General features: G+C 45.0%; 1 protein-coding gene across 1 annotated transcript; it reads left to right on the top strand.

Annotated features, from left to right (window-relative positions):
• Positions 1-2,347: 2,347 nt before the first annotated feature.
• On the top strand, positions 2,348-10,100 carry ppm1f (protein phosphatase, Mg2+/Mn2+ dependent, 1F). Its single transcript, XM_037483227.2, has 8 exons — positions 2,348-2,475; positions 4,185-4,417; positions 5,578-5,708; positions 5,984-6,186; positions 6,277-6,465; positions 6,819-6,962; positions 7,785-7,878; positions 8,512-10,100. The coding sequence occupies exons 2-8, from the start codon at positions 4,254-4,256 to the stop codon at positions 8,847-8,849; spliced, it is 1,263 nt and encodes a 420-aa protein (XP_037339124.2). The 5' UTR covers positions 2,348-2,475; positions 4,185-4,253; the 3' UTR covers positions 8,850-10,100.
• Positions 10,101-10,234: the final 134 nt, after the last annotated feature.

Here is a 10,234-nt window from a genome sequence, read left to right as displayed (position 1 = left end):
CGTCTCTCCAGGACTTGTTTGCTTCCAGGACTTTGAAGCGGGCTAGAAAGATTGTAGCCGACCCCTCTCACCCTAGACATGAACTGTTTGTGCTCCTTCCATCCGGCAGGAGGCTGAGGTCCATCAGGACTAAGACCTCCTGTCACACTAACAGTTTCTTCCCTTTGGCAGTCGGGCTCATCAACAGAGGGCCCCCCCCTGACTGACTCTGACTCTCATGTTCATTCATTCACTTTGTCACTTTCACTTGTCACTCGTCACTTTGTTTAGCTGGTGCACTTTATTTTTATTCCTAATTGTATCTTATCTCCTCTAACTTACTAACCCATAGCTTTAGTTTTTAGCGTACTAACCCATAGCATATATTTTATTATACTTTTATTTTTATCTTATTTGCACTATGTCGTCATTATTGTATTCTTCTGTCATGCACCAACCGCCAAGACAATTTCCATGTATGTCCAACATATTATGGCAATAAACGTTTCCTGATTCCTGATATCTAATCAGGGCACATTCGGGGGGCGGGGGGGGGCATACAGTTCAGAGAACTTTGTCTATGATGTACTAAATGCTAAGTGAGTCCGCCACAATACCTGTTCTGAATAAATCCACTTATACCAAAAGAAGCATTCATCATTTTGAATAGTAATCACAAAAGCCAAGGCTGGCATCAACTGAGTGAAATGTTTCTTTAGTTGTCCGGTTCCCATATTTCTCAGAGGGGCAGTGAATGTTTGCAAACTGCTTTGGTGGCCTTCGTTTGAAAGCAGTGGGGGCACTTTGTATTTCATCAGCTGTGTCGGGCACTTTGAGAGGAATTGGAAGAGTGCTCCATCATGGCTTCCAGACATCAGAGCAGCCTGATCAAGGACCTGGCTTTGAGTCTTTAGCATTTCCAGTCGGGCCTCATTTCAACTGTCCATCTATCTGATTCATCCGGGGGTGGGTCACAGGGGCAGTGGGGGCTTAGGACTGTTTCCCACGCATCCCTCTCATTAACTTTTTCCAGCTCTTCCTGGGAAACTCTGGCGTTCTCAGGGCAAATGAGACACAGGATCTCTGCAGTGGGTTCTGTGCCCACCCTGGGACCTCCTACCAGTTAGACTCTAAAGGGGGGCCACCAGGAGGCGTCCCAATGACACGCTGAACCACCTCAGCTGTCTACTGTAGACACAAAGAAGCAGCTCTTCCCCCTGCATCTGAGGCTGTGATGTCATTGTGTCGGTCACGACCCCACAGCTCCTGACTGCAGGCCAGGTTCGAAACCTATATGGACTGGTAACAGTAACCGACAATGCTTGCAACACTGCTGGTGCCATTTCACTCTATTTTACATCGTTTTAACCCGTTAACTCCCTTGCTGACATAATTAATTTCCATCATTTTGCATGTCGTACCAGGTAGAAGAAGCATTGCAAGGGACAATTTCTTTCAACATCAGCCAATTCAAGCTATTTTACTAATCTTTTTGATTAGTAAGGAGAGGAACAGACCCCCCCCCCACCACCTGGACATGGTATCAAAAGTCCTTCACTCAGAAAGGCAACGGGTGTTCCACTACAAAACCAACTACATTGATAAGAGCGGAAACGAGCTGCTTTTCTTTCGCAGCTGGTCTTCATTTAAATGCTTTAAAATCTCTTTTCTAGCATCGATGGGACTCTCTCGCTCCTCCCACTGTGTAAAGCTAGAGAGATGCTCCATTGAAGACTCATGCTAATGAATCTCCACTGCATTTTCACAGCTACAGAAGCCCACATTAACAAAGGCCTTCAGTGTCTGAGATCTCTGGGTGGTGCCAGGCTGCTGACAACCACAACCAAAGGCTGCCTGATTCTGCATTCCGACCAGTCTGGGTGCTGATACCATAGAAAAGGGATTGGGGATGCTGCATAACATGTGCAGGCACTCTGGGTGGCACACTCCTAAAACCTGCCTATGCTCTTCATGCATACCTTCAGGTCTGGCTGGCTGGTGTTCCAGGCTAACCTATTATAGAGGCATACTATGGACTACAAATAACACAGGAAAGCACTTTACATTTAAACATTCTGGATAAAAATACCACCTTGACCTTCAATGGTTTTGGTTTGAAATCATTGAAGTATTAGTGTCTCACAGTGCGGTTTCACATTGATATTATTTGTCAACATTAGAGTTCTAACAATATCAGTTATATAGTCGAACTCATCTGCAACTATTTTGGTTATTATTATTGGAATGTCTGTGGAAAAATGCTTAATTGTTCCAGATTTTAAAATGTGAGGATTTGAGTCTTAAAATTCATATTTGGGGGTTAGATTTGACGGTTGGATGGCGAATTGAACTTTAGTGTTGTGGCCCTTTAAATCTCCAGTGGAGGGGGAGGGGCTTGTGTCATGGTACAGGAAGATGGTCACAGTGGGGTTGTGTTGTAACGGTAGCAACGTTACTGCCATTACATGGTTACTGGCCCCACGTCTTCAGGCGCAGGTTCGTGTGTCTTTATCGCCGAGTCTCTTTTACCGTTTCTCTGTTTACGACTTGTTCTCGTTTGTCTAACGCTAGCTCCAGTACACCGCTCTCTAGAGGACCGTTTTCATTGGTCAACATTAGCTAATTGAGTCGAACGAAGCCGCTTTACGTCGCTCACTGCCCACGTTCCATTGTAACGTAAACGTTTTGGCCACGAGGACACTTGCAGCAGCACGGGGGCAGGAATACGAATACAACACAGTAGAACTTATCGCGGCGTATGCTCCCCGCATTATAGCCCCTCCGTAATAAGATAATAATGTGTCACGACTGAGGCACACATTCGCAGTTGTTGTGACTAACAACGTGAACCTGCTGTGACGTCATTAACCAACGTCAGTGCAGCATTAGCCTCGCTGATTACTGTGGGCCAGACCAAAGAAAGACGATGTTACGTTAAATATTACAATACAGGCTAGTCAGAATGATGAGATGGTATAATGTTTGACTTTGTATCAGGAACTGGGACCTATACGGAAGTCCTAGGAGGAGGGGTCCCTCTCCCGGGATGGACAGACTGCAATGGATGTCATGTGTACAGAATGAACAATGCAAAAGATGTACAATACATTCAATTTCTCTAACAGAAATGATACAAGTAATTGCAAGTAGTAGAACAAGTGTACAGCAGGACCACTGCAGGGACAACCACCATCGGGTCGAACCACCATCCACAGAGGCTTCTGTGGGGAGGGAGAGCAGAAATATGTTGGTTTATGATGACAGTAATATGAATCATATTTAAAGTAAATAAAGGCAGGAGTCAGGACCAGGGTTCAGACGGAACTATGATCCACGGAGACCTGCTAGGCGAGAAAGCACAAAAAACTCCCAGAAAGAAGCTTAATTAGTGATGTACATTAATAAAACATGGATGATGGTGGAAGGAGAGAGTGAGAGAGTGAGAGTCAGAGAGGGGCTCTGTGTGTCCTAAGAAGTCCCCCGGCAGTCTAAGCCTAGAGCAGCTTAACTAAGGGCTGGTCCAGGCTAACCTGAGCCAGCCCTAACTATAAGCAATATCAAAGAGGAACGTTGTAAGCTTTATTTTAAATTAACTGACCGAGTCTGCCCCCCGGACTGAATGTGGAAGCTGGTTCCACAAAAGAGGAGCTTGATAACTGAAGGCTCTGGCCCCCATCCTACTTTTTAAAACTCTAGGAACCACAAGTAGCCCAGCATCTATGGAGCGCAGATGCCTTGTAGGGCAATACGGTGTAACAAGCTCTTTAAGATAAGACGGTGCCTCACCAGCAAGTGCCTTGTAGGTGAGGAGAAGTACCTTAAATTCTATTCTTGATTTAACAGGAAGCCAGTGCAGAGAAGTTAAGTCAATCTAATCTAATGCTCAGTTCCGAAGGGTACAACATGTATATGGAAATATGTTTTCTGTGTTTCCCCTTAAACAGAAATTACCACAACATTAAGTGGGATGTGTCTTAATTCTTCAATCTTTGTGTTGCTGGAAAAAAATATATTTCCTGGCAATGCCGTTGAAGTCACCTGACAACATGCAGACACACAATGAAGATTTTTTACTTGTATTCCAAAATAACAGTTCCATGTTTATACCTTGACATTCCTGGATACTCTACAATTCCTGATATATTTGATCAGTGATTACTGCTTTACTCGTGCTACTTGAAGCCTACGTTGTTTGCCTTTTAAAGTCTCCACTTGGGACCTGAGAGCCCTGACCCCTGTTCACCCGAGTGCTCACTGCAGCCACAGTCTGCAGCATGGAGGAGGAGGCCCGGTCCTTCCTGGGGAGGTTTGTTGAGGAGTTCCCAGCCGCTCTGGAGGAAGGCACTCCGCTACCTGTCAGCCCTCTGAGCCGCAGAGTCACCCTGGAGGAGCTGCATGGGGAGAGCCTGGAGCTGGGGCGGAGGCTGCTGGCTGCTAGGTACGACTGACACACTTTTTGCATGTTCTTATTTGGCATCCTATTACACTCCAATATTTCAATCATGGCAAAGTGTACAATGCCCCCACGCTCAAAACTATAGCTATCAAAATAAGGCAATGGTAGCAAAGTTTTTTCAGTTTACTTCCTTCAGTATGATTCTATTATTATGTAATAGGTCAAAAGGTTAAACGGTGCAGTTCAGTGTCATTGTACAACAGTTTATAGTTCCATTCTGTCCATTAGTGAGAGATGTGTGTATATATAATCAAATTATTGGTAATATAACCCACTTAACTATGGTGTCATTGTACGCCAAAGTACTTGGTATCATTTCCACTATCCGCCCATCTTGTGCGTGTATGTGGCTGCATTCCCCAGATTCCTGACAGCTCTGCTCTTGCCCTGCTCGTTCAGTATTTATGCTCGTCTTTGCTGTTTGACTTCACGCTGCGAGGGTGGACACTGTAAGCATGAGACCAGAAAGAACCAAACAAGATGGCTCTAACGTGTCAGTAGCACTAGTATTACTTTAAATGTTCCATGTGGAGGAATTCAGACAGCACAGGGCGCATCACATGCTATCTGGAAAAGGGGGGGTGATTTGGAACATGAGGACATACAATAGTGGAAGGTCCTGAAAAGTAGTCTCATCCTTTTTTCTCTGCACTGTGCCTCAAGTCTGCAGAAGTCAGTAGTCTCCCCTCAGGGATTTGCTTGCAACGATGAGCCTTAGATGAGCCAGGAGCAGACCTCCAAACTAAGCCCAACGTAGAGCAGAACAAGTTTGAAACAAATGGTGTGAGGACACAGTCTTTCTCGACTCACTGGCTTGTTTGTGCTCTCTCTTCAGTGGTATGCCTTCTCAGGAAGTCCTCATATCCTTTCTGTAGAAACCCCATTGTTCTCTCCACTTCCTGTTTTCTCAGCACAGTGGCTTTCCAAAACAGAAAAGTCATTCTGTAAGGCACAAGGAGGGAAAAAGGATTTGATGAGAGTTGATCTTTCAACAAATGCTGATTATTGGGGTCCAGTGGTACCAGTTTGTGTTTGTTTGTTTCTGCACTGGGGTGGATCAGTTCAGCTCTGGCTCTACACTTGTGTATGACTTCAGACCACGGCAAAGTACACAACATGCATTTCTTGTTCTTGTTGTTCAGGGGGGCTCCTGCAGGCCTCAGTGCCCTCCTGTGCCAGGCAGCGCTGTCCCAGCTGCTGCAGAACGACCTCTCACCTTTCCACTGCGCCCAGGAAGCTGGGAACAACCAGGAAGAGGAGCAGGAAGTAGTGTGTAAGTGTAACTTAAAGTTCACTCAGGGGGGCCTCACCTTAATGGTAAATGGGAGCTGCTAATGTCCACTGAGGGGGCAGTGGAGACCACACAATGTTGAAAGAGGTTAACAGGTGCTGTTGAGCTTAGAAAAGACATTTGTATGTTCTACATACGTCTAATACAGATGAAAAGTCTTTTATCTTCATTTTCCTTCTGTATCTCTCTCACAAAGTAGTAGGAGCCAAGGTGTTATTATTTATAACCCTTTGGTGACTTTCTCTGAACCCTTCCAGTGCTGGAGTCAGAGGCAGTGCAACGTGTCTTCCTCAATAAGCTGATAGAAGTAACACTGGCCTGGTCTCAGGACTTCTCCAAGCATCCGCCACCCCCCTCCCAGTTCCTCCACTGCTCCGTTCATACCATCAAGAACACAAGGAGGAAAATGGAGGACAAACACTTGGCCCTGGCTGAGTTCAACCAGCTACTTGGAATCCAGGTGCAATGGCTTCACTGCAACAACACTGCTTCTCAAAAGAGCTTCAGAATGAATAACAGCCTTTCTTTTTCTCTGTACACCATGGTCCAGAGCCAAGACGATAGTGCTTACTATGCTGTGTTCGATGGCCATGGGGGTGTGGACGCTGCCACATACGCTGCCACTCACCTCCACGTTGCTCTGAGTAAACAGGAGTCACTGCAGAGTGACACAGGCTTAGCCCTCAAAATGGCCTTCAAGCTCACGGATGACATGTTCAGGGGCAAAGCCAAGAGAGAGGTACACACAATGTCAGCTGACATGTTCTGTACGTGCACACACACACTGGTGTTGTTGTGCTTGTGATGAAAATCCTAACAACAAATCTCCCCACAACCATACAAACAACCTTTTTAGCCGCCGGGGTTGGGTGACTACATGGACTTTATGAACACATGAAGCATTACTGTACTGGCCTTTGGTCTCTGAAACAGCCGTGTCAGCAAACATGAATGAAATGATTATGAAGAAAAAGGAGCGTCCTGCAAAATATAAAGCTAGTGTTCCCAGTGAGGACAGTTGTGTGTGAAAGGGCCAGTGCAGACCCCCCCCCTGTCTGTATTTGTAAGCCACGTGTGACCTGTGTGTTGTAGCGTCTGCGGAGTGGTACTACAGGAGTGGTGGTGCTGATCCAGAGACAGGAGCTCTTTGTCGCTTGGCTGGGAGACTCTCAAGCAATGCTGGTCAGAGGGGGACAAGCTGTAACTCTCATGGACCCCCATAAACCAGATAGAGAGGTAGGGATGTCTCTCACACACACACACACACACACACACAGATGCAATTTGCACGGCAAAAGTGTGAACTGCTGATTTAGATTTTCTATACCTATAATTTACAACAGTGGTTCTCGACTGGTCCGGGACCCACCATCACCCCTTAATGACAAGCCGCGACCCAAATCGAGGAACATTCTCAACATCTCATAAGCTGAATACTATATTCAGGATGTTTAATTATCCTAAAAACCTAAAAACGCTGTGGAAAACATGGACGGACGAGCCGGCAAAAAGGCCGACACTCCGCTGCATTAAAAAAGTCCCTTCAAAATAAAATCACAGTATGAATTTTTTTTCTTCTAATATTTATTTTCCCATGCAAAGGCCCGCGACCCACTAAAAACGGGTCCGAGACGCGACCCACCAGTTGAGAATCACTGATTTACAACACAAAATCCAACTATTTGTTCATTATGAGATATAGCTATTAAAATCTGAATAACTAGATAATATTATTAATATATTAAAATAGTGTAGTTGCCGGACCTTCTGTATCTCACAAATGTTTTTGAGGTTGTGATGTGTGCTCAAGGCTACAGTCTGTGGCGCTGTGGCAGTACAGTCCGTCTGTGATCAACCCACTGGACACAAGTCGATCCACGTTAATCCACATGTCCCAACAGCGGGAGGCGATCGAGTGGAATGAAAGGTTTCCTCCAGAGCTCAGTAAACACGGTGCTGTTCGCTGACTGGAGGAAGATGGATGCTTGTTGAACGAATGAATATTTGCTGTGGTTCTTTACCCAAACTCAATGAGACAAGCTTTGTCCCCCCTCCCAGGATGAAAAAAAGAGGGTGGAGGACCTGGGGGGCTGCATTACCTTCATGGGGTGCTGGCGTGTTAATGGCACCTATGCTGTCTCCAGAGCAATAGGTGAGTCCACGGGAAGCCGCACGCACAGAGAGCTGACCTACGTTAGGAACATTTAGATGACAGATAGAAGTCATCGAATCTGAATACGATAACGAATGTTGACTGCAATGGACTGCTTCCTAATGGTGTGTATTACACTCAAAAGAAAAAGCATCACAACACAAACTGTTGTGTTGCCATGCACAAATGATCCAACAGTGCCGACACATTTCTGATTTGCACTTTGTTTGCTGCTCTGCAGCACGACGTGTGTGTGGCACCGTCTACAGGACAAATGCTGCTTCTTTTACTTTTTGGTCAACAGGATATCAGCCGATAACCTACATTTGTAGCGTCACTTATTAATCAATCATTTCTTCCACAACCTCTCTGTCCTTAATATATTTAGTTTTGATCTGATTACGCTCGTTTCTTTATTTTTTGCTGTTGACACTATTGAACTGTGTTGACTAGAGCAGATTCCTGCTCCCTCTCTTGTGGAGCCAAAGGAACCGTTTCATATCATTTCACTGAAACCACATTAATTACATTGATGAATTCAGCCTTTTGGATATTTGTATACCGATACCTGTGTGAAAAGCCTACATGATCTGAGTAGGTGTGCTGTGTTTAACATCCACCTCCCTCTTCCAGGGGACTTTGACCAGAAGCCCTATGTGTCTGGAGATGCTGACTGCTCCACAACCCAGCTGTTAGGGGATGAGGATTACGTGCTGCTGGCATGCGATGGCTTTTTCGATGCCGTCGAACCTTCAGAGGTCCCCCATCTGGTCCAGGAGGCCCTCCGCCAGTCCGTTGGTGACGCTCCGCTGGATCCGTCGGAGGACGACGCTGGACTGAAAGTCGCTCAACAGTTGGTATGTCACGCTAAAGAAGGCGGATCCAGTGATAACATCACAGTGATGCTGGTGTTCCTGCGCCCACTCAAACAACTTCTGGCTCAGAACAGCACCACAGGAACACAGCAGTGAAGGAGGAGCACTGCTGCTCAGACACCTCAGTGCCAAGCTGCTGCCTGACACCCTGCAGACGGACTACTGCTAACAAAACATGCAAACCCAGCAGGGTGTACTCATACGCTGTCATTGTTTTGGGGGAAAACTGTTACTTCAACTGTATCTTTTGGAAGGTTTGACAGATGATACAGGGCCAAAGATTTGTTTGTGATCATTTGTTTGTTGAGGATATTCACCATCCAAGCATCATGTCAATATTTTCTGTATGGCTGATTCATGTGAAATATGATTTGTTAGGAATATCTAATCGCTTTCACATCAACACCCGATTGCCTTAGAAAGGGCTTTGTGGAAAGTGTTTCTACAAATCACTATAAAAGAAACCCAGCTAACATGAGTATTGTAAACATTTAAACTTCTTCCTGTTATCAGCTATTTGACTCTGATAGAAACAGACATTACTTTTTACTAGAACCGGTGTGTGAATATCAAATTAATATCTGGACATATTGATGAAGATTTAATTACCTACTCAACTGACTTATTGTTTGAGCATCAAAGTCAGTCACTCATCTTAACGTGTTTCTTGTACCATGGGACTGACGGAACATCACCTGATTGGACCAGTCCAATTCCATCCACGTTTGCTCCATAATCTTTGGAAGCTCTCAATCTCTTGAATTTTGGTGCTTGAATCCATAGTTACCGTTGCCATGCCTGTCAAACTTTGTGCGCTCTCAGTATTGCTATAATGAGGCTTGGATTTATTACATGTCATTTAGCTGATGCTTTTATTCAAAGCATTTTGCATTTAGCCCGGGGGTAAGGGTTGGGTGTCTTGCTCAGGGACACTTTGACATGGGACACGGAGCAGTCGGGGTTCAGACCACCAATCTGCCGTGTCCATTGAGTCAGAGTCAGAGACCCCCCCCAGCCTTCAGCCCTGCTCTTTGTGCGCTTCTGTAAAAGCATCATTGCTGCATTTTACAATTTAAAATGTTCAATAAGAAATCACTAGCTCCCTTAAGGTGGCTGTATAATGTAAAAAGTATAATGTAAAAAGCCAAAAATAAGCGTGTCTGTCTAACTCTATGCCTTGGAACCTCTGCTGTGTTAATAATTTTTAAGGTTATATTTAAATATGCTAATGTGAGCAACCTCTCCTTTGGGGAAGAGCTCAGCAAAAGGTCACTTAACACCATTTTATCTCATACCTATGTTCTCTATGCATTCTGTATTACTTTTCTAATAAATATTTGGATTGGATTGTTACTCATTAAATAAATGGAGTGAGACTGGATTCATGAGGACAATAATTTAAGTATACCATGTTGCTCAACACAAGGGTCTTCAACGTTTTCAGGCCGGGCAGGGACCCCCTACTATATAAATTTGCATAG

The sequence above is a fragment of the Pungitius pungitius genome, chromosome 5 (genome assembly GCF_949316345.1).
Source record: "Pungitius pungitius chromosome 5, fPunPun2.1, whole genome shotgun sequence".
NCBI classification, from domain to species: Eukaryota; Metazoa; Chordata; class Actinopteri; order Perciformes; family Gasterosteidae; genus Pungitius; species Pungitius pungitius.
Note: the sequence above shows the minus strand (reverse complement) of the source record. Positions and strands in the feature narration are given on the sequence as shown.

What these genes read in the sequence shown, in the direction of transcription:
- ppm1f (XM_037483227.2), top strand. Translation starts at nt 4,254, where the DNA reads ATGGAGGAGGAGGCCCGGTCCTTCCTGGGGAGGTTTGTTGAGGAGTTC. An exon ending in ACCAGCTACTTGGAATCCAG is followed by an intron (nt 6,187 to 6,276) that starts GTGCAATGGCTT and finishes ACCATGGTCCAG; the next exon opens with AGCCAAGACGATAGTGCTTA. An exon ending in GGGGCAAAGCCAAGAGAGAG is followed by an intron (nt 6,466 to 6,818) that starts GTACACACAATG and finishes TGTGTGTTGTAG; the next exon opens with CGTCTGCGGAGTGGTACTAC.